Genomic DNA, 25,126 nt, shown 5'->3' on the forward strand with positions numbered 1-25,126 from the left:
CCCAAGTGGGTTAAGGCAGTGCTGGAAAATAATGGTGGCCACACAAAATATTGACACAAAATGGCTAATTGAGCCCAATTTGGACATTTTCACTTAGGGGTGTATTCACTATTGTTGTCAGCTGTTTAGACGTTAATGGCTGTGTGATGTGTTATTTTGAGGGGACCGCAAATTCACACTGTTAAACTAGCTGTATAATCAACAAAATATGCAGGAGTAAAAGTTCAGACGTTATGTCAAAGACGTCTGTTGTGTTGCAGAGATATCGACTGAAGTCAGCATGCTAACCAGTCAGCCCTGGACCGTACTGTTTCGTAATACCACTTTGTACCTCAAGAGGTCATAATCTAGTATAATTCAGGCCTCCATCCTGTAGTTTAAACTGGGAGATGTGTGTGAGCTTGTTATGTCACACATTCACCTTTAGCTTTTTCAGTCTAATAAATTAACAACAAATAGAAAAAAAATTAAATAAACTAATAAAATGTCAAGAAAAGAAATATCCTTCACATTTCTGTCTTTTACCAAGCTAAGTCCTTTGTCAACTCATCGTTAAACACACTCCATTAAACTCAACGGAAACCAAATAAAGGTGGTTAGTCTTAGAAAAGATCATGGTTTGGGTTAAAATAAGTATGCTACATAAGTCACATGATGTTATGTACACATATATAACATACTTAACTTAAAATAAGTCAACTTTGACTTTTGGATACACACTCTTAACAAATACAGACCAGAAGACAGAAAAAAATGTGTTTAATTATTTATTTTTTACCAAACATCAATATACAGCTACACATATGGTCTGTTTGACATTTGGAAATGCATTCAGCTGTGCAATGTCACACTCTTCTCTGTTACTTAATTTAAATTTGAGCCATTCTGATATTTATCTGACAAAAAATAACGTGAATTTTGGTATTTTGCAATGTCAAGACAAAGTTTATGACAGCAGCCACCGATTTTGAGGGTGAGCAATGCTAGAAAATGACTTTGGGGACTGCTTCTTTCTGAAAGGTTTAATAGAAAAATAGACATGAATCTGAACTTTATACTGTAGGTAGCTCAACAGTGCATGCTCTAATGTGCTGATATTTGTTACTAAATAAAATGAGTAAGAGAAAGGAAATCATCATGCTAACATATGCTTCAAGCTAATAGCTAAGCTAACATAATAATTTGTCAATATACAGTAACTACACAGTAGTTGGAAATAATAATGATATGTATAAAAACTCTCCCTCTGATTCCTTGACTAAGGTCTGCACCTTCAGGTATCAGTTAAGAAAGCAATTTCTCAGGTGAAAACCACTCAATGTTATTAATCCAATTTAGCTATTCTTGTGGTCTTAAGCATTTAAATGTTTATTTTTGTTTTCTGAAGATAAGAACCTGCTCCTCTCATGTCAACAATTGGGAACTCACTTTCTGGACTCAAACTCAAATAGTTTTTACACTTTCGTTGGATGTTGAGTATCTAAATACTCTCATTGTCTCCGTGTGAAAGAGGGCACCGGTTCACTCTGGCTGTAAGGAATACTAGGTGTTGTTATAATAATACTGACCAAACTGTCATAAGAAATAAGTATAACAGACTTCAAATCTGAAATTCAGTGGCATTTCCCTTTATGACTGTACTGAATTAAATGTTAGAATTGCCCATTCACTAAGCCACGCATTCCTTAGTTTTGTCATGCAGGGCCTGTCAACCTTTCTATTCTCACACTGCATCCTGAGATAACGGTGCCAGATTTACGAAGTTGCAGTAATTTTTAACACACTAGGTCTGGATTTTGTCAGCAAAAAGATTTTATAAGTGTAGCAAGCTAATGTAATCAGTATTTGATCTATTCAGTCTGATAACATTTGGAAACAAATGAGACAGAGCTGCAGATCATTATTCTAAAATTCTAATATAAAATAATGTTGTAAGCTAATTATAGCCCACAGCCCTTGCAAGTAATGCTTAGTTACAAATGTAGGTAGCAAGCTAGTTAGCTGGACATGCTAATGTTTGCAGCTAACATTAAAAAGATCCCACCCTCCAAACTCTTGAGATACAGAATTTCACTCTTCTTAGACCACTTAAACATGTGGAGAAATTCAAAGCTTGACAGGCCTGCCAATGTGCCTAGTTACAGTCACAAAGCTAGGATTCGACAATCACTGTTCGGGGGAAGGGGTTAAGCGAAAGGTCAGTTGGCTGTTATAATTAATTTCTAATGGACATGTGTCTTCAAAGTGTCCTACATGTTATGCATTCTGGAAAATACATGACATCCATACAGTACAAATCTTACCATGTTTATATGGATGTGGCATTTTCAATTCAACATGTGACAATACACATTAATGAAAACATACTGTGACAATACAAGCTGGTACCAACATATAATATGAAAGAGCGTACTAGAATCACATTAGTGACATCGTTGTGCTCAGTTGTTGCTGATACTAATGAAATATAACAAAAGTAAATAAGGCCACATTTATCATGTCTGTGAAATGTGCCTCCCAATACTGCACATTCAGGGTAATGACATGTTCTAAAGGGACATTGGCATTTGGAATTCCCTTTTATCTTTTGTTAACCACACAGAAACAATGACTCTATTTGCTCATGGCTCTTCTATTCTCTGCTTGTTTGCATGAAGAGGCTCAACATTCTTTCTTTTTCATATCTCCATTTTGCTGAATTATGCATGCCTTACAAGAATGTGAGAAGCAACGTAACATACCTTAGCTTTGGGGGAAAAATACAAAGAGTCCAGCTTTGAGCATTTCAAATCCAAAAGGTGGATTTAAACATACAGGATGCAAATAACAAACAGAAACCCATAATATTCAGGGTGCTGCTTTATTTAATTTAGATTTTACTGTAACGTCGCTCTTGTGAATGCGGATGCTGTTGATACATTAAAAGTTGTGATATGAGATGTTCCCAGGACATCAAATCAGGTGCTTTACTACAAGATATTGGAAGATCTTTAGTAAAAGGAGTATAGGCTAACTGTGTCAATTCTGAATGTTAAAGAAAACAAGTCTATTTAATCCTCAGGAGACACACCTCCTGTCATGGATGGAGCAAAGTAAGACAGCTAGTTCAGTCATTAACAAACTAGGAAAAAATGGTAATCTTTGGAGACCAATACTGAGTATGCGTATATAGAGTGTGATTTGGCTATAGTGCTGCCTTCTGTTTGAAAGTCCTTACATGCAATCTCTCCTTCCCCTAAACCTACTCTTTGGCAGATAAAGACAAAACCAGTCTACATAGTGTAATTAGGGGCTTGCCATAATTAGGTTCACCATATAAAGTGCGGTATTTGACACAATAGTTCTACGTAGACTCTATTTTTATACTGTATTTGCCATCATTTTCAAGATTATACTGTTATTTTAGATATCTTTCTATATCTTTCTACACAGTTCACAGTTACCAATCTAAGGAATATACAGTAGATCCTCTTGATTTATGTTTGTTTGACTGTACATTGTTTTCTTTTGTACGTACATTTGTGATTATATAATGAATATACTGCTGAAAGAAGACCCACTGGAAACTCTTCCTGCCTACAGTACATCACCTACCTAACATCTAACCATTGTCCAAATCCTTCTTGTTCGACTGAGAACTCTGCCACTGTCTAAAGTTACATGCAGAAGGAACAACAGTATTGACCTTCTCAGGTGCTTATGAATCACTTTTGAATGTTATATTGAGTGAGGCAGTCCAAAAAAGACATTGTAAATGGCAGGATATGCCAGCATATCATGTTTAGGCAGTTAAATACTGAGGTCATTGGTCAGTGTGACATCCTTTTTTATGGGGTCAAGCATTCTACCCCTGAACGTTTTGTTAAGTTTGATCTCATTTTATAGGAGTTCAGACTCCAGAGTTGCATGTCCAATGTGATTACATGTTGAGAAGTTAATGCCATGTCTAAGACTAATGTGACAGAACTGTAGCACTAGTTTAATTTTAATTAGGTATCCTTATCATTGTGTAGGCCTCTAACCTATAACATCGAGCCAAGAGCCAGTAGCCACAAAAGATGACCATAGGCTGTCACAGCCAAAATACGATCTCTATACTCATTATATAATTTTGCAAGTGCATCAGGGCACTCACTAATGTATATTGGGATTTTGGCTTATTCCTTGGGAATGTCCTTTGTTTCCATATTTCAGATGTCCATCTGCAAAGAAAACAATTGCAACCGTACCAGGGAAATATCAAACTGTTAAACAGCCCTGGATATTCACCAGGGAGGAAGCAACGTGAAGCTTGACACATGTAGCACACACTGTCTGCAGTGTCCTCTCATTGTTTTAAGTACCAGGACCATGTGAGTCCTTAAAGGTAAATCCTTCTCACTCCTCACTTTCCTCCTCATCCCCCTTGGTGCCTTTACTCCAGCGTTGGAAGCAATGAACAGTTGAAGCCAGGAAGAAGCTTGTCATGATGGCCACAACAGACACAGAGATGCCGGAGAAAATTATGATGAGCAGGTCTGTTAGAGTCAGGGTTGCCTGGCACTCACGGAAGCTGTCCTTTGAGAGCTGCGTCAGGGATACACGTCTGCCATCCATGGGGAGGGAGCACTCCATGCCTTCCACACCTGCATTGAAAAAGGAAATAAGATCAGACAGATTCACATACTGCACTTAAGTTGCAGTGAATTATTTCATATTTATGGACTTCTACACAAAGCTGTGTACAGCTGTCTAACTAAAGAGCAATATACACACACCATGCAAAGATTCCCCAGAAAGATTTAAAATTTAAGATTAGGAGATTTGTCTATTAGACCCATAGCTCACACAGTCCACGTCTGTTTAGAGGTTTGACATTTTCAGAGATAACATGCTGTGCATATTTTGAGATGTCTTGTTAGTACACAAGTACTTGATACAGACAATGTTGTGGTGCAAAATGCCTGAATTCAGTGATGCAGTGCAGAGTGGGAACTGATCTAATAACTGCAAGGTCAATCACAAGTCTTCACTTATGAGTTGACGTTGTACTGTGTATACAGTATACCCACCCACAGCATGACTGCAGGGAACAAACTCAAAATACTAAGAAACTGTGAAGCGTAGTGATACCAATAGCATTCAATAAACTATCTACTATCAACTGTACAGAACATTTAAAATGACTAATTTGTACTGTTAGAAAGGCATTATTTTTGCAGTTGTTTGTATTGCTGTGTGACCTTCTCTTAACTGCATTTCATTAGCTATGTACCCACACTCTGCATAATGACAATAAAGCTGGATCTAATCTAGACAAATTCTAAATCTGGATGGTAGCCTATGTCTGTGTTGGTTCTGACAACAAGATCTGTCTGCATCCTTGCTGCATTGTTTAGAGAATGAAATAAACATCCATTTAAATCATTTTAATTTCAGCTGCCAGCTGCCCAAGGCAAACCTCCAAGAATGCACATCCTTATTGCATATGACTCCTGGTTACATCTCAAATGTACTGACGTATCAGTTAAGGGCACTGTCTGAGACAGGGGCACCTTGACCAAACTCATCTCAAGATTAAAGTATGATAAAGTGCTCTGAGTACTGCTCTCTGTGTCTGTGTCACTTTCATATAGTTTATTGTTCAGACATAATTTAAATGGAAAAGGACAGCATCTCTGTTTTATTGAATTTCAAGGGTACAAGTCTTCCGGTGAGTCTTGTTTTCCAACTCATGATTACAAATGAAATCGACACTGGGTCACTAGGGTCGGTTTTAACATGCATGTCCTTAAGACTGGACACTGAAACTACAGTAGAGGGTGTTCACTTTCACATGTTTACAGACTAATTCATTCAACTTGTTTTACTGTCGACTTTAACCTTTGAGTTTAATTTGATACAAGAACTAATTAGACATTAGCAATGCTGTTCCATGCAAATGAATGATACATATCTCATTTCTATACAGCCAGTAACTACCTTCATCTTGGCAACTGTAGGAAAAACTAAACACACTGATGTGAACGTTGGCTTATAAGTGGGTAGAGATGAAGCCTTGCATTGTGGGTGGCTACTTTTGGCTGTTGCTGCACATGCAAATGCACACACTTGGCAGTACATCAATTCTGGGTCTTTGCTTAACAGTCAGCATTTGTTGTTATAAGACAAATCATATAGATTATCTTATAATTGGCTACAAATATATTCATTCATCAAACTACCTTAATTCTGAATTAAATCTGCATGTTTTTGTTGTTATTTAATGCCTGACAAAGTTTGTACCAAAGTGAGCACAAGTACAAAATCCACCTTACAATGAAATAACTGAAATAATACTCTTGTGTTAGTTAGTTGATATTTAAAACCTTCTAGTGCATGTGCCAATAAATGAAAAGAAAATAGCTTGAAACAGCTTTAAAAGTGTTACGTGATAATGGAAAAATAAAGGAATTGGTGATAGCATGGAATTGGTTTCCATGCTCCTCTGATTGACTCTCTACAGTATTAATTAGGTTTGTAACTGAACTCTTTAAGAGCTTGATAAAACTTAGTGACACTAATCCCTTAATGCAAGATATAGATTCTCACATTTCTTTTAACATTCAATTAGTAGAGGACATAAGATATACAACCTTGCAGGGCAGCCAAAACACTAGAGTTTTATTATACATTAAATGCATATTTTGTTGTTGTTTGACATGTAAATACATTTGTCATATCATTAGAATATTTGAAAAGATTGTGTCTATATTATAAACTTGGGTCTGTGGTCCAAAGGCTTTGACAATAATGGAATATTTGCAATGGAGATCAGTGTGTGGAGGTTCTGATATATTTTTATCTACTACTTTTTGCATCCAGTACATTCTTGACTTGTGGTTGTGTGTAGTGGCTCTGAATTTTTTTGCAAGACTTAAATTTCAACAAAAACTACGTCCCACAAAGCGATAGGAGAGAATGTAGAGCAAGAGAATTTGACAACAACGGATGGCCTCTTACTCCTATCAATCATATACTAAAACTAAGTGAAATACAAATACAAAAGGTTAATTACAAGCATACATGACTACAAACAGTGATAAATGGTGATGATCATCAAACAATCTGTGTTCTATTCAAGTAATCTAAATAATTTTGCCATGAGTTAAGCCTTAATCTTTAAACATAAAAATTCCTATTTCCTATAATATCTGGGCACTGTAGTTTTTTGCAAACATTACTGAACAGGAGTAAATTGCTGCAAAATAATACACATTTAGTGCCTTTGTGAGTTGTTCATCATAATGAAGGGGCAAGAATGGACATAATGGAGGTTGATGGTACGGAGAAATAAGTTTTATCAGCTACACATGCAATGCATCATAGAGGGAAAAACAAATTGTTGGTTTACTCATATCAGGGGATTTGCCAACAATAATAAAAATATAGAATATCACCGGCCTTACCCTTTAATCTTTCTGATTTGTCCTATTCTGCTTTGGTTATTTTGTTGAGAGTATAACACACACCTCATCGATGTAAGTAACTTGTGTACCCTGTGTTTTTTTTATTTTTATAAAAGGCTGGTGTTCCACACATAACATACACACAGGCCATAACCTAGCTTGTTAGAACCATAGCACAAGTGCATGTGGGACAAACTACACAGAAAACTCAAGTAGCTTTGGATCAGGATTATATCAAGTGAGTCAGAAGCAAACCCTGCAATCAATATTCCTGATGGAGTCAAAAGAAGAGCACACTGGTTTTTGGCATGATTAATGCTAAGGCATGTCTACCGTATGTTGCATGAATCAGAGATCAAAACACATACATAGCATGTGGATAAACTGCTCAGTCAAATTGTCTGAGTAACATGCAAGTCTACTGAAGAGGCGATATTGGCCTCAGGCCTTACAAACAAGTGTGCACCACATTTAGAGATGGTTAATATCATCTGTGGCAGTTATGAGCTAAAAATGTTTTGCTTTAAATATAATATTCTAAGAATTGTGTTGCATAACTAGCCATATGCCTCACTCTTTAAAAAGCATCAGTTCAGTTTCCAGAATCAGGGGCTTGTAGGGAAGAGAGATTTTTTTACTGTAACATTTCCAACTTTTCTCAAAGCATTTTGTGAATGTGAATAATAATACAGTGTGCAAAATAAATCACATCCAATTTAATGTGCAATGGTATTTGTATTCAGAAAGAGGCAGATACAGACAGAATGCACTGACCTTGTTGCAATTAATTGTTCAACAGCAGTTTAAATGTAAAACACAAAATTCACCTTTAGTGTCATTGCCACACATCTTACTAAAGACAAAGAAAACTTTGAAATCATCTGAAAATCTAATATATTGGAGTGCCTGTCCGGTCTGTCTGTGCCGAAGATAAATGGATAATCTTTTATATTCACAGTGCACTTATTGCATGGCAAAGTAACCCATCACCTCAGAGACCTGGACTTTGCCTTTGAGACAGTTCTGTCTAGTCTTGCCTGTCCTAGATGCTTGATTAACATCTGTGACTGAAATGATACCGGTCAACACATGGCCCCTGCAGGGGTTACAGGATTATTACATTTCTTATGATCAAAGCAGAGTGGTGAACAGGCTAATGGTGGACAGAGAAACAAAGTTGTATATAAAATCAGGTGATTCTGAATATATGAGCACAGCACAGAATAATAAAACTTACACTTTGGGTGTTTAAAAGGATTTATGCATATATATTGTATGAACATGCACAGGACTTGCAAGTCCTGTGTATGATAGATAGTTGATAGATAGTTGCTTTCCACTGGAGATGCACTATTGCAGTTAAGATCTACAATTACACAGTAAGGCACACAGACCCATTCCACTGCCTGGCAAAAGGGATAATTACTTAACAGCTGTGGTATTTGGCCAAAAGTGGAAACTTCAGGGACAAACACCATAATAATAGTTTCCCAGTATTACAATCTTGTCTGACAAAATGTGGACATCTGAATATGGCCTCAGATTAGAGATGCAAGAAAAGTGTTTCTTTAATTTGTTGACTATGAGCTGCTTTAGAATCAAACAAAAAGCTGTTAACAAACACAGCATTACCTACCACAGCTTAAAAAATCCAACAGCTATGAAAACGCATATGCCAAGTTCACGTAATATCTTTGACACATGTATCTCCTACTTAGCAAAGAATGTAAACAAACTGGCAGCAAAATGACTACAGTAAAATACATTATTATACAATCAGTTCAAGCTGTTTGCTGGTACCTAGTTTCGCTTGTTGTAAAATTATGTCACACTATAAAAATAGCTTATTTAGGCACAATTTGGTACCTATTTCACCATTTATAATTCTGTTGTGTATGGAACTACAGTTGCAAACTTTCTGTGATTTGATGTCCAAGGATTATATGAATGGGTCAAATGCAGGTTAAACATGTGCTTGTGGGTTTCCTTGAGTCTAAATCAACAAATTAGTAAGAAAAGGGAAAGTCTTACATAATTTAGGATATAAAAAATAACTAAAATGTGCTCAGCAAGTATCTCAGTGGATGACATGACTAATCGAGGCCACTTCTTATAAAAGCTACACATGCAGCGGGTCAATATCAGCTTTGAAATTGGCAAGCTGATACAGTACAACTTCTGAAGTTTATAAATGACCCCACACACCACTTTGATCACAAAAAAGTGTGGCTGGTACAGGCTCCCGTAATGTAACACAAATCATGCTCTTATACTATCAGGTATGTCGGCCCACACAGCTATGTTACATTCGGGACGCAGACAGTTGATGGATTACATTTAGGATTACAGCCAGCCAAGGGGATAGGCTATCTGCTGTCTCATCCGTGATTGATCTACCTAGCTGTGACAGACTGATATCGGAGGCTTGTTTCTCCTCCTTCCCTCAACACCACAGTCTGTGCAGATTGATCTCTGCACCAATAGCAAAGGCCAAATCACCACAATCTTCACTTGCTCCCAAACCACTAGTGTCTATACACTCCACCTAAATAATCAAGCTGTGATAATGACTCACAAAACAGTGCCCTTCTTACTTTATTAAATGTGATACATGTGCCACTCAAATCCAATACTAAGTAGATGCTCAAATAACCAAGCAGACATAATTACAGAGAGATTGAGGAATTATTTAGTTGCAATCACAGGAAGTGTCAGGGAAATCTGAAGGGAAAATGATGAGAGATTCATACAAGAAGAGGGCAAGAGTGGGTGTTGGAGACGAACAGAGTCGAATGTCTTATGAATTCACAAAATGACAAGCATTCATGTGACAGTGGGGTGAGGGTGACTCATTCAGTAGGGGATTCCTTCTGTGTGGAGACTCACTGACATCACTGTGCCATGGACATATTCAAAATGTCATCACAAAAGCATAAATTCACACAGAAATGTAGTAATTCCCAAATACTCAACAAGACAATAGTCAATAAATACTACTATTCAATGTTATTTATCTTTTTCATCATAATAAAAAACAGTGTGTCTACTGTTACATGTCATTCTGATGAAACCACTAAATATGCAGGTCGTAGCAATTTATGCTTAACATTCGAACCACACACAGGCAGAAAGGAAAGTATCCATCATATGCCAGTGATATAAAGCTTTTGGCTTTTCACCTTTTATTTCTGTCACTGGCAGATTATCCCCTTCTGCTTCTGTACAGCAGCTGATGCTATCATACTGTGTAATTCTGTCCACCTTTTTACACTCTGCTCTCCCTTGCCAGCACTCTCTCTCACATCCCAACTTTAAATAAACATCAAATTAGGCCAAGATAAAAGAAGCTGTCAGCTTATGTTAATGGAATAGATATTTTCTCATCACATAGCCATGGATAGTAAAGATAGCAGGTAATATCATGTGGGACAGTACGCATCATGTGTGCTGTGTAGTGTTGGTCAATAGCATAATTTTTTCAGAGCTGCTTGTGCTGTGTGGTAACAGGTCTCTGGAGAGCAACTCAATAGGTTGCGAAGGAAAATTCTGACTTTGACCCCGTCACATGAACTGTTACTTTGTAGTGAAACTGTTCAGGTCATGACTAGTGTTGATAACAATGCCACAATGGGCTTCAGCCTCAATCTCTCATGGGAGTTGGCTTGGCCTGCCCTGCCCTGCAGGCAGCTCTGGCTCCAATTACCCTAGCCAATGTGCCGTAGAACTGTGTCACTCTGAATAATACATGGCCTTTGTTCATCCTTAACCCAAGAGCACTGGAGACAGCAGTGGATCATGTTTACACTCATCCCTCAATTAAAACATTAATGAACCTGATTGGTGCCTTACAAAGCTTACAAATGGTACCAAAAACAACAGCAAAAGGATGCAGACAGTATATGTGTGTCTTTCTGATCATTTGCAGCTCAAAATGAATTCTTGACTGTATGCTGTACATAGGAGACAAAACGCAGCCATGTGGAAGGAGATCTATTTTTTTTTTCTATTCAAAAAACCCCACAGAATCTAAAGCATCTTCCACCCACTCATCATGCTGACCTGCAGTAATCAAAGTTACGCAGACAGAAAAACAGAAAAGTGTGCTACTGTGTGAACTTGAAATCACAGGGGAAATCAGGATGTGAAAAATGGAATGGGAATTGGGTTTACAGCATGGGCTCTGCAGCTGCTACATTATGCAGGCCATCAGAGAGGGAACCATCGATTCTAAAATAGCAGTACAGTTTGTCATGTTTTATTGACAATTCTTTAATTAGTTTAAGATGTGTTAAATCATTCTGCTGGTGATATTTTAGTTTTCTGAAAGGCATTACTGCTAAATACTGATGTGTGTTGATGGTGTATCAATTAAATCTATGGGTATAACTACCTGATTAGCAACACCTGTACTTTGTCCTGAACAAAAAGCTTGAAAGAGCAAACATGCCCCTGTCTTACTGTGTCCCAAATGCATTCTACATACTAAACATTTCTTGTAGATATTATAAGAAATGAATGTATCATTTTTGCTAACAAGAAATGATAATAGATGTGGTACTAACATCAATCAAATTGTGCCTTGGAACAAGACAACACACAAGAATACATTTTTCCAACTTTTTTCCCCTAAATTGAGCTACCCGCCATTATTATTTTTCTGTCCTTGCTTTTTACTTTTATTTTAAAGGTAGTGTAAATAAAGCCCTATTCTCTATCTATCAAGCAGATTCCAGACAACTTTGAGTACACTAAATTTAGTCATTATGTCAGTTTAAACACACTGCATAAAGAAAAAACTATTATTATTAGAATGCTGTATGGAATTGGGATACACAGATCTGTCATAGTACCTTTAACCTTTATGTATTTTAAAAATCATCGGAGCTCTTGGTTTTAAGAGAGGCCGCACACATACAATTTAAACTGTAAAGTGTTGGCTCTGTAATTGATTTGTGATATGACTAAAAAGTCATGAGGATGCAATACCCACATCAAGAAAGCACACTGATGTACACTTTAAAATGCAATTTCAGTCTGTGTTGTTGATTTTCTCTATGATGAATAAGGTATTAAGTTGAAAAACTTACACAGACACACTGACGATGGTTGTTAAACTTGATACATATTGAAAAGCTTAACAAGGCAACCTCATTCACTAATGAGTGTCCATCTGTTATATACTCCCCTTCCCACTTCCAGGGAATAAGCCATCGCATTTTTTCTGGGATCGGGAGCACAGTCATTATGTTAATTAGGTCTGGCAGTATGACGCCCGCATGTGTGAACTGGCTCTGTTCGTAAATCCAACTCAGTCTTCCCTGCTACTTTGCGTTTGTTCAGCAGTTGTCTATACAGCATGCAGTATATTCCATTGGCAATGTTATTTGCCAGTTATGTGGCACTGAGTCTTTCAGTGAGAAAATAATGCAACTTTTCTATAAATTATACACAGAGGAAGACAAAACTTAAAGGTGCATTATGGAGTTTTCAGCGGACACTAGTGGTGTGGTTGCAACCAGGCGTGTGCTCGTACGCGTGCTCACTTGAACTCATGAGCGAGTATAATCCAAAACACAACCGCTTTCATACAAAAATCCTGCAATAAACGCATACACACCAGCATGCAGGCTGTGGCTTTTCTCCAGACAAGTTTAGTCTCTGTTACTTCAACGCTCCCTGCTCACAGGCAGATTAACACCGGTTCTGTACCTTTCAGACCGCGCAGCGAGCTGCATATTGACACAGTAAGGCAGCGTGAGAGCGGCTATTTTGAGACAGGGAGTGAGTTTCACACAACATGCTGGAAACTCAGGTAAACTCCCACTGCAACGTTACAGTAATATTTTTATCAGCTTGAGGTTGAACTAATCCATATTCATTACATGATGCAGACATTTACTGCATTTAGCCGACGTGCTACATTGTTAGCTCACCTGCTGCTTTTCTACTATCTTTTTCTAACTATCTTTACTATCTGTGTATCTTTCACCAGATGCTCAGCAATTTCATCACAGCTACATGTATTGGATAATAATGAAAAAGAGGTGGACTGAATATTATAACAAGATTGTGTCCACACTTTATAACAGTTAGACTGCAGTAAGTAACAATACTGTTTACTGGTCACATTAGTTACAACGACTGAGAGGTGGAGAAGCTGCATACCTAAGTATCGGAAAAACCACAATAAATCTAAAATTAACATTACAAAGCAAGCAGCGGTAGGTCCGAGCTAATGTATCGTTAGCTGACTGCTCTGCCTGCATCACTATAGGCTAGTAAACAAATCGCTCCACATTTGCTTTTCACCATTACATTACTTTCATGTAGTCTAAATCAATACTTTGACATAATACCAGTGGTACACAGGATAGTAATATGGGTCACTTTAGTTGTTGAAGTAATGTGGAAAGTGATATAACTTTGCACCAGATAACGTTAGCAACTGCTTGGCGTTAGACCGGCGAGCTAACGTGACTCTCTCTGTGTTTCTCCAGCCTTTCAGATGTTCACTGTGTTTTTACTCGACCTCATCTAAATCTGTTTGGTCTGATGGGCTTCAGCACATAAACCTTTATTGTTGTTTTGTATCCTTACGTGGATTCTGTGTTTTGCTGGGAACCAGTTGTTGCTGAATCCGACCGGGTGTCCTCGCATTTATAGCAGAATAGTGGCTGATGCAAGCAACAGAGAAAACAGCTGTGTGCTTCATTTCTAAGTGAGTTTTGAGACCATTGACAATAAGGAAATGAAAATTTGATTTATTAAGAAGTAATTTCATTGAAAAACTACATATAGCCCCTTTAAAACTTGTATTTAAGAGAATATTATAAGTTCAGTGAAACATCTCTTGGTCTTCACTGACCTGTGATAGAAATAATTTTAAAAGAGAACAGCCTTATAGATGAAAAATAATTTTAAAGTTTAAAGTTTCCTTTTGCTAAAGTGTTACTCCTACAGCATTATTGACATAACAAAGTACATTCCATACAACTTTTATTGCCCAAAGCAATTGATAATCACTTCAGATACCCCATACAAATAAGCATGTTTTTAAATGTATGCTTTATTGTGTCTTGCTGTTTACCTACTTTTTACCTCGCTATTTAATCTAATTTATTTCATAAAAGCCTGTCTAGGGACAGGTGTTGCAAAATAGCCTCTGATATAAACACTATGATACTTGCACCAGATGTGGTGTATGTATACTGTGTTTGTTCCTAACCATAAATAAATAAATAAGCATGTGTGTGTTATGTGGAATCATCATAAAGCAAACAGACTGATGGGGATGTAAAGCTGCATATGAGGTGATATACGCATTATAACTCAATTTGAGTGTGAGTATACACTATAGGCCAGTTGGCAGCCATGCCAGCAGCTTGGCTGGGGCTTTGCCTTCTTCTTGGTTGTTGATGTCTGCCTGGCCAGCACTACTAATGCAGTTCATTATCCATTGCAGTTGACAATACTTGGAACCCATGATTAATGCATTTGCAACCTCTTACCCGGGGGAATTAGGTATTCTTGCCAGTTTATCAACTTTGCTTCCTCACAGGCCCAAAAGTGTCTGTTTTGGGGGCAAATGCAGGACTGGAGAGGAAAAGCGAAAGCAGTATCAATAGAATGGTACACCATGGCCTAAATGTATACAAGAAGTTTGCTTGTGTGAGTTGTCAGCAGTTTGCAACAGCCAGCCAGAGTTTTTAGGGGAGCTGTGTAAAGGCTTTCGCAAGCCAGATCATAATAGGATTTGAAGATTTTCATTTAAATTTGCAAATAGAAAATAGAACAATGTCTGTTAATAAGTATTTTACTTAATTACAATATGACACATCATGATATCCATATCTAGAGTACGACTGCATGGTGTATAATTTTTGCATCGACTCAGCGATGTGCGCATGTGCAATAGTCACATTCATGGTGGTGGTGGGGGAGTCCGACCCCCTTAATTAGTACTTGGACCAAAAACAAAAATTCAGGGAGGTCTAACCTCTAACTGTAAATATTACAATATATTTTCTGTATTTATCCCTCCCTTGAAATACTATTTCTGACACCCCTAAAATGGACCATACACTCGCAGCGTCTCTATTCCAATGCATCACGTGCATGTGGAGATACTAGGTTAATGTCAGCTATCTAGCTTGTTTAATACACACTAAACATTCCTACCCTCTGATTTTTATAATTAGCATTTATTTTACTTAAAATAAGCCATGTGACTTTAGCTAGCTGATAGCCCACCCTATCATTTCCAATGTTGGCTTGGCATTTCCTTACCACTATAAAATGTCATATTTTATCTAATTGTTAGCTAACACTGGTGCTTACGCATGAGCAGTGAAATTGAGAATTAGTTATTGTAGAGATACATTTTGTCCGAGGAGTCTTGGATACACAGAGTTTAATCAATTCCCATTGTGCCCTCGTGAAGGTTGTGCACTGTATCAACAAACCAAATAGTTGCCTACCACAACCTGAAAAAGAGTGCTGTGTGTTGTTCAATACACTGATCAGACGCACCCCTTCACCAGAGCACATGAACTGATCTCAGAGTCTGTATGTCATCTGCCTGTAAAAATGCATGCGAGAAGGGCTACTGCCAGAGATAATGTTCCCTGGATGCTAGAGGCAGCCATTCAGCCAAGCTAAGAGGCTATTGAGTGTGTTTATTCACCTCACCTCGTTGCTGGTTAAACATTAAAGGTGTAATATGTAAGATTTGGCTGGAATTTAAATTCAAATAATTCAAAAATTAAACAAAATGGTCAGTAGAATGTGAAGAAGTAACAGCTCAGTTAGCATGCTAACCTGCTAGCCCTGGCCCGTGTTTTAATACCACAATAATCGAGATGCGAGAGTCACTGTAGTGTCCAATCTGCCTGCTGTCTAACATGAGAGGATGACGGAGCTGCCCCCAGAGCTTGTCAATCAATGCTGCTGCATGAGTTGCTCTCCCTCTCATTCCATGACCTCTCAAGCCTAGTTCACAATACACGATTTTTGGCCGGATTTGCTGGTCGGTGAGCTCAGCGACCGTCAGGCTGTGATCAGGGGTAAATCAGCGATCGATCTGCGGCCGCCAGTTGTTATGTGTGAACTACTCAACGATGCATGCACTTTTTACTCACTTCCCACTTTATAATTGCTATCTTTATAATAACAAACAGCTGTTTCATCTGTAGGTTGGCATCATTTCCGGTTTCATATTTCACGTGTGTTTTCTTGAAAAAACTTGGTTTGGAGACCAGCGTCGGGTGACAGTCGATGTCAGTTTGTGTAGTGTGTGACCCCCTGTCTACTATCAGTCATGTAGTGTCGCCACAACGTCATCAAGTCGGCAAGTTGTGTAGTGTGAACAGCACAGCCATCAGCCGACGCTGAAAGTCGTGTAGTCTACACGTGCCCTCATTCGTTTTTTTGTCACCTGCCACCACTTGAGGTGAAATGCTGCCTCCTATTTGTTTGGAGCATGTGCCCAGAAACTGCACATTGTACCTTTTAATAAGTTACTGTCACAGGTGTGGTAGTAAGACATGCATGCAAACACATACAAAACTTGCACTATCCAGATCTATCTGTACTTACATCTTGCTGGCATATACATAAATCTGTTTGTTGCTTGAGTTTGAGAGTTTTCCCATCCTTTGCTGCACCAGGGGGGCTATGTATCTTTCACCACGCAGATTAAGCATTTGAACATTGTTGGAAATGGTAGTTTATATGTAAATAACACAACTGCAACACGTCCACAACAAGTCCATTTGTAAAGTTTATTAAGAAATGTGTATGTGTGTGTGTTTTTTTTCAAATACTTCTCCACTTGTCCATGCCAGTGTTAGAGTTGCATAGAAGCGGATTTATGAAGGGGTGGGAGACCTGAACCAAGTGGGGGTGGGGTTGTTTTGTTAGAAGAAGCTAGACTTTTAAAGTGCCCAAATGATGAATTATTATGTTAGTTAATTATATATGTGTACATGAATAACATACCTCTTGTATCTAGTACAATGTTTTCATTTCTCTATATATAGCACTGAAAAAAAGATATTGCAATGTCGTGTAGCTCTAATCCAGAGGCTTTGACATTTAATCACTTTCATGGGGTTAGGTTGATCACTTTGGGTTAGGTTGATTTCCAGTTTGCCTGGATTTAAGGTTTCATATCTTATGCCTGTAATCCTTTCTTACGTCTAAAAATAATATATATTTATATATTTATATATAGCCTAAACCACCTTGGAACAGTGACTAAAAAAAATGTTCCCACTCCTTATCTATACACCTTTATATCTCCCTATACCTACATAACATAATTTACAGTATTACAGACCTGAGTAATTTATTTAAAATATACCTTGTACACCCATCAGTATATATCACCAAGTCAAATTCAACTATATTCTCAGATTAATCTAAAATCATGTAATGCGTCAAATGTACACTGATCTAAATATAACACCACAAGCTACTAGTCATGTGTGGCTGAACTGTCAGATTTGTTTATTTTTGCCTCCTCGGCTCCCACGTGCTGGCTTTAATTTAGGAGATAACTGCTGTCTGTGTCCTTTGTAAGGACATTAATAGAAATACACATATGGCTGACCTTCATTTGTTGAGGAATAAATTACCTTAAAATTACCTCTGACAGTTGTTTTTATATACTCTATACCGTCTACTTTAAAATGAAAAATACAGATTTGAACAATTGTGATGTTTTATCCAGGATATATCTTGCAACCATATACAATCCAGTAGCTTTGGCTGTTTAGACCAATAGGCAGATCTTACCCATTGTATAATACATCTAAAGGGATGTGATGATCCTGTTTGTCTTGTGTTGTTCTTCTGATATGCATGCAGAAATTCAGATTGCGTTGCACGCAAACACACCGAGACTTCAGCCCTGTTATCTAACTCAACCCTCTAGGCTGAATCACAGTGGTCGACTGAGTCTATGGTATGGTCCTAAAAATTCACATGGATAGGGCGCTCAACACAGGAATAAGAGAAGAGGTAGGATTTTTATTGGTGTAGGAAAAAACAATTGATGAAATTGCTGAATTACAGAATTAATTATTACTATTATATCAATAAGTATTATGTAAATATAAGCCACAAATTTATCAATTTTGACAGCCATGCAGGATAGGGGTCAATGCTAAGTTTATATGCATGTTGAAATATGGAACCAGAGAAACTGCAAGCAAAAATTCTTAATATGAGTAAGTACTTATTTTTTCACATCAGACAAATCTGCATTTTAAGTTGGTGTCTTATTTTGAATTTTGAAATGAATATATTTCAAAAACAAAGCATCCTTGTAGTTTTCACTTTCAAGCAAGAGCTATTGCCTCATATTACACACTTAGTCTCACATTATAGGCTATAGGGTTGCAGGAAGACAAAATTAGAACAAGAAAGGGAAAACATAACTAGACCAGAGTAGTGTTATGACAGTGGATTACTGTTGTATGTTGTGCTCAGATATGCTTTATTTGGGTCAAGCACATGGAAAGCAAATGCATCTCATGTTGCAGCTTACCGTTTGGAAGCTTGTGACTGTTCTCCATCAGCCAGGTGAACAGGTTAGCAAAGTTGCAGTTGCACACCCAGGGGTTGCCCTCTAGCCTCACCACCCGCAGGGAGGGCAACTGACTCAGTGCCCCAACCTTTAGGGTAGACAGTGCATTACGCTCCAGTTCCAGTTCTCTCAGAGAGGTTAGGCCCAGGAATGCCTCCTCACTCACCATGCTCAGATATGGGTTATTTCCCAGCCTTAATTTGATCAGGCTCCGGGACTCTCCAAACGTCCCCTTAGGGATTTCGGTCAGATTGTTGCTGCCCAGGTCCAGGAAGACCAGCCTGGAAGAGGTGCTAAGAGTCCCTGGTTCAATGTGGGAGAGGGAGTTGTTCCGGAGGTCCAGGTAGACCAAGTCACTGTACAGAACCAGGAAGTCCGAGGGGATTCGGGGTATCCAGTTGTCAGCCAACAAAAGCCTGCGCACATCCAAGGGGATCTCATTGGGTAGACGGGTCAGCCCACGGCCACTGCAGTCCACAGTGTGAGGATCTGGGCATAGGCAGGTTGCTGGGCAGTTTTCCCCCCGGGTCCATGAGACAAAGGACAGCAAGATGAGGATAAGTTGGAGCCAGCAGACACATGGCAACATGGTCAATTGGGTGAAATGAATTATGGGGGAAAGAGGCTCGGGGTAAGGGCAAATAGGAGAGGGTGGGTGGGGGTAGAGAACAAAAGGGTGAGGGTCAAAGGGCAGGAGATCAGGACAAGGAAGGGGAAGGGGAAAGTGAAAGGGGGTGGACGGGGATCAATCCTCTTGAAGGAACATCCTGCTGTTGTTGGAGAGATAGAAATCTGGGACTCAGGAATTGTGAGACGGCAGAGCAGCAGCGAAAACTGTTCTCCAGGAGATCATATAGCAAGCTGCTTGGATGGAACAGCAGACTGCCTACTTTGAAGGGGCAAAAAGAGGGAGATAGTAAGCAGTAGGGAGTGGGAGCACAAGAAAGACAGAGCTTAACAGAGAGGGGAGGGTAGCTTAAGAGAGGTAAATAGACACGAGCAAACTGGGAGTGACGAGAAGCCAGGGGCACAGACAAGGGAGAGGGGGGTTGAGGAGGGGGATCTGTCCGCCACGCTACCCCACTGTTGATCTGGCGGCAGTGACAGACAAAGACAATAAGGTCTCTGACACAAAAGGATATATGAAGCCGTGATTCAAGCATGACAAGCAAAGAGTAAAATCATTGCATCCCTCCATTAGTCCCAGGTCTTTGTGCAGAAAAGCCTGACGGTCTGAAACGAGAGAGAGAGGAGCTCACGGAACATCGCTCAAGTGTGTGGTAAGGTTGTCCCCCCTTATTATTCCCTCTCTATCTGCCAATGCCCTGCAACATGCTGTGAGAACACAGCACAGCTCAATGTTACCCTGTCCGGCTCTGTATCAAGGCTGTCTTGCTGTGCAGAGAGAATCCAAATGTCCAAGCAGGAGCCTCATGGATGTAGAGCGCAGGGCTGAGCTGCACACAGCCATGCCAATGCAATGTCTGCCTCTGAATCTACCACGGTAGATCCCCTCTCCTTATTTTCAGGGAGGCGTGCCTGAACCACGCTGTCAACATGTGATGTCACTTCCTATGATGTGAAGAAATGACGATCAGTTGCATCTGGAAAAATCTGAAATATAGGCATTTTTTTTAGGCTGTTACCTAATTTTAAAGTGTATTGAGCTGTATGTCCTTACACAAAATGTTAACAAATATTGAGCCAAATTATTTTATACTTTTATAGTTAATCTTATCACCTGCTCTGTAAGAACAAGCTGCTTGTTTTTTTACAGTAAACCTCCCTTGTTTGATAATTTTGGAGAATATCTTGCCCAGCCTGAGAATCGTCATTAGTTGTGTCCTAAATGTGACTTGGTAAAATATACAGCACACACATTTGTCCTTGTATATTTACATATTTTGTTCCTGCAATTTCAGCATTAGCATGATCTTTAAGCTATGTCAGTTATTTAGCCTTTGCATTTATGTATTCGGATAGTTAAATATGTCTGGATAGTAAAACAGAGGTGCCATGAGTCTTAACCCATAATGGAGAGAAGACCATTAATTCAGAATGTGTATTGAATTTCCCAAATGGGATTTGCTTCAACAGGTAAATGCAGTTAGACCAAGGGTGTTGCAGGGGGTTCGGTGCATTAGACCAGTGGAGATTAGGGTAGCATGGAATTTCTAAGACGTAGTGTTGTCATGGATGGTAATTGTGTATTTCCAAGACTATGACATATTCACAATGCAAATTTAAAACATTAACACACACACATTCACAAGTGCACACATGGACGGCATTGAACACAGACCCACACACACATGCACCTCATAATAGCCAGGCAGCTGGCAATAACATCTAACTCACTTCATCGCAGGTAATCTAATAATACCACTCCTTGCTCAAGGCTGAAGTAAAATGAGTCTGCAGCTTCACCAGTGATGTTGACTTTGGGCCACCAGAAAGAGAGCAGCTCTTTCATCAGAAGAAGAGATTTTAATCAGAGTCAGCACATATTAGCTGAAAAACACTTAAAGCTAAGGTGGCTTCTATTCAACTTTACATCTTGCTATGATAATTGATTTTAGTGGCACTCCTGTCACATATAATGTATAAATATTTGCAATCTCATGCTCTGTTTTGATGTTTTTCAAAAGTTCATAAAAAGCAGTGATCTCAAATCACCGGTGCTGCAGTGTTTTTGAGGGCATGCCTTACTAGCCGCTAGGCAAGCATTATGACGCGTGTTACAAAGTGATGTAGATAGGTTGCTGAAGTAAAAGCTGGACTACAATTGAGCTGTTTTCAGGCAGTTCAGTATTTTCTGTGGGAGATGGTAATTCCCTTTGGGGTGGACTTTTTCACTTTGCAAACCTATTACATGCATAAAAATATATAACACAATAAAGGAAAGGGAACAAGCCTAAAAGCAAAATATGACCTCTTTAAGTGTTACCATTTGTACCATTTAAATTTTTTATTTTTTGTATGTGATAATATAGTAAAAGATAAATTGCAGAGAATGATACAAGCACTAGCAACGATACTAGCACGTCATATGGTGAGAGCTGTCCCTCTGTCCTCTTTTTTTTCTTTAGTTCATCTGATTAATCTGTGTTGTGTATAGTAACCTCTCTTTTCATTTCAGACCTGCAATTAAACACCTGCCCACCAGCCGTCACTACTGAGTCTCCCGACTCAGTCACCTGACCCAATCATCTAGCCACAAAAGCCGCTTCTCCGTTACAATTGACCTCAAGATTTTTAGAGAATTTATTGTTTTTGTCTGTAACTGGTCTAATGACCAGAATATCTTCCTATTACCCTTTCTAATTTGTTTTCTTGGGCAGACTGCTTTCTTGTTGTTCATCGCTGCCTCGTGGACGCAAGAAGGACCATTTTATCAAACCTGTTCTGTTTCCTGAATCGCCTTTTGGGTACCAAATCTGTGGTCCAGTGTTAAAACGCTGGGATACGATGTCCATCCTACATCCCGCTGCAACTGAGGCATGCTTAGGTGTAACTGTTTTAAACTATAAAGCAATGTAGATCATTGTTTTCATATAAATTGACTCCTGAATGAAAGAGACATGAAGGTGGTTCATATTCATTTGTTCAGGTCCTGTTGCAATTTCTAAGCCTTTTTTGTGACTAATGCATGAATTAATATTAGTCATTCAGTTGTAAACGAGGGTGTTTTTTTCATCGTTGTATTTTTACCTCACAGCTACAAGGAACTACATAAAAAACTTTTCTTGGAAAAAGGTATATTAAACAACACATTTACTCTGCCCTGTTTCTGTCAGATGATTTTTTATTTTATTTGGAGATGGCTCACATTGAAGTGCAACTAGAGCTCTGCTACTGGCGGACGTAAGGGGCACTCTGCTGCTGAGGGTAGTCATGCAGATGTCCAATCCCCAAATGTGATCCTGAAAGTCTCTTGACAGCAATTTGTCAGTGTGAAAAGCCCTGAAAATGTGTTTGTATGGGAGCAGACCTTTTAGTCTGCTGGTTAGTTTGTCATCCGGGCACATTAGAGCTGCAGTCACAATCATTTTAGTTTACATACATGTCATTATTTTGGCATTGCTTCTATCTAATTTCAGTCATGTATTTATACAGCATTAGTGGTGATAGATGAATTAAAATGCACAATAGAAAATGTTAATCTACCAGTTTAAAAATACAGAATTGTTTATCGCTTTTATTTCTAATCATGACCTTTTGCAAACTCTGCTTTTTAATCAAAAATACACACAAGATGAAGAAATTCAGTTAGATTTTTGATTATTTCTGATGATATAGAGTTTAGTCACATCATTATTTTTACCTTTTTTTACACACTGAGGGCCCCCTCAGTGTCCATTATGCCCTTCTATCATGGCAGATATGGCTAATGTGGTTCATTGGTTGTATATTTTGCTTGTTTTGTCTGATTTTCAAGCTTTTGTTGTTCTTCATTGATCACAGTAAAAGAGATGTTTTTCCAAAAAATGAAACCTCTCACATTACATTTTTTTTTTCAGGCTGTGACAGTGAATCCTGTGCCCCACCATACATAGCTATTGACTGCAGCATATAGTAATAGTTAGACTGTCTGTGCTAGTTTCATTAGTTGTAGTGACTTATGAACAACTTTGTTGCAGTAATAATTTGTTAATCAGTCTATCTATAATCTATAACCCAACCCCAACCTAACCAGAACTTAGTCCATTTGCTTTTTCAGGTAATGCTAGTGAAAAGTGATGTCCAATTTGTTGATGCTGTCACATTATTTAATTCATGGTGAAGGAGCATTAAAGTGACATGACTGACATGCATACTTTAGTCATGCAGACACTAACCCATATGAAATAATAATATAATAATAATAATAATAATCTTTATTTGTAGAGCACTTTTCAAAAACAAGTTACAAAGTGCTTTAACAAGTGTAAAGACAATAATACCCAAAAAAAACAATAATACAGAAACAGTACAAGATAAAAGCAAGAAAACATTGAAAAGACTAAAATACACGTTTAAGATAAATATAAAATAAGTCAAATAAGATCGGGAAAGGCTCTACTATAAAAGTGTGTTTTAAGAGTGGGACTAAAAGGTCAGAAATATAACAAGGTGAGAGGCCATGAAGAGCTTTAAAAGTGATCAATAAAATTTTAAAGTCAATTCTAAAACATACTGGGAGCCAGTGTAGTGAAGCTAAAATAGGGGTAATGTGGTCATATTTCTTTGTTCTGGTTAAAAGCCTGGCAGCTGAGTTCTGGACAGTCTGGACTCGATCAGTAGATTTTTGGGTTAAACAAGTGAAAAGGCTGTTGCAATAATCCAGGCGTGATGAGATGAAGGCGTGTAAAATGGTCTCGGTGTCCTTAAAAGTTAACATAGATCGAATTTTTGCTATATTTCTAAGTTGATAAAAACATGATTGAACAAGCTTTGTGGTGTGCTGCACGAAATTTAAATTACTATCAAACCAAACACCAAGGTTCTTTGCAACAGGCTTAATGTGATTTACTAGCGAACCAGCAGATGGCAGTATTTGATTTGTCATCTGCTGGGACCCGATGACCAGGATTTCTGTTTTGTCTGAGTTCAGCTGGAGGAAATTATTTGACATCCATTTTTTTACTTCACAAAGGCAGTTGTTAAGTGAACTCAGCATTTCAGGGTCTGTGGATCTGATGGGCAAATACATTTGTGTGTCATCAGCATAAATATGAAAAGAAATGCCATGTTTATGGATAATATGTCCAAGGGGAAGCAGATACAAGGAAAACAAAATGGGTCCTAAGACCGACCCCTGAGGCACACCATATTTAACTGGACAGAACGAAGAGACATAGTTTACAGACACGCAAAACTTCCTATTCGACAGGTAGGATAAAAACCATTCTAGGGCAGTACCAGAGATCCCCACCCAGTGCCTCAGTCTGTCTAACATGATGTTGTGATCAATGGTGTCAAACGCAGCGCTAAGGTCCAGGACTACCAGGACTGAGCACATGCCATCATCAGCAGACATTAAAAGGTCATTTTAAAAGGACTTTAACGCAATGGGAACGGACTGACCCGGTACCGGGTATGTAATCGATTTTCGCTGTTCTAGCTGTTTTCC

The 25,126-nt window shown here is 38.5% G+C and overlaps 1 protein-coding gene across 1 annotated transcript; it reads right to left on the bottom strand.

The window, feature by feature from the left end:
- Positions 1-742: 742 nt before the first annotated feature.
- Positions 743-20,503, bottom strand: lrrc38b (leucine rich repeat containing 38b). The gene is made up of 2 exons (XM_038697876.1): positions 18,976-20,503; positions 743-4,625 (listed from the first exon to the last, which is right to left on the bottom strand). The coding sequence occupies exons 1-2, from the start codon at positions 19,601-19,603 to the stop codon at positions 4,378-4,380; spliced, it is 876 nt and encodes a 291-aa protein (XP_038553804.1). The 5' UTR covers positions 19,604-20,503; the 3' UTR covers positions 743-4,377.
- Positions 20,504-25,126: the final 4,623 nt, after the last annotated feature.

This window comes from Micropterus salmoides, unplaced genomic scaffold (genome assembly GCF_014851395.1).
Source record: "Micropterus salmoides isolate LMB-PRFRI ecotype aquatic unplaced genomic scaffold, ASM1485139v1 Ms_hic_scaffold_4, whole genome shotgun sequence".
In the NCBI taxonomy this organism is placed as follows: Eukaryota; Metazoa; Chordata; class Actinopteri; order Centrarchiformes; family Centrarchidae; genus Micropterus; species Micropterus salmoides.

Coding starts and splice junctions, on each gene's coding strand:
- lrrc38b (XM_038697876.1), bottom strand. CDS start 19,603: ATGTTGCCATGTGTCTGCTGGCTCCAACTTATCCTCATCTTGCTGTCC. Junction 4,626..18,975: donor CAGTCACAAGCTTCCAAACG/GTAAGCTGCAAC, acceptor TTTTCAATGCAG/GTGTGGAAGGCATGGAGTGC.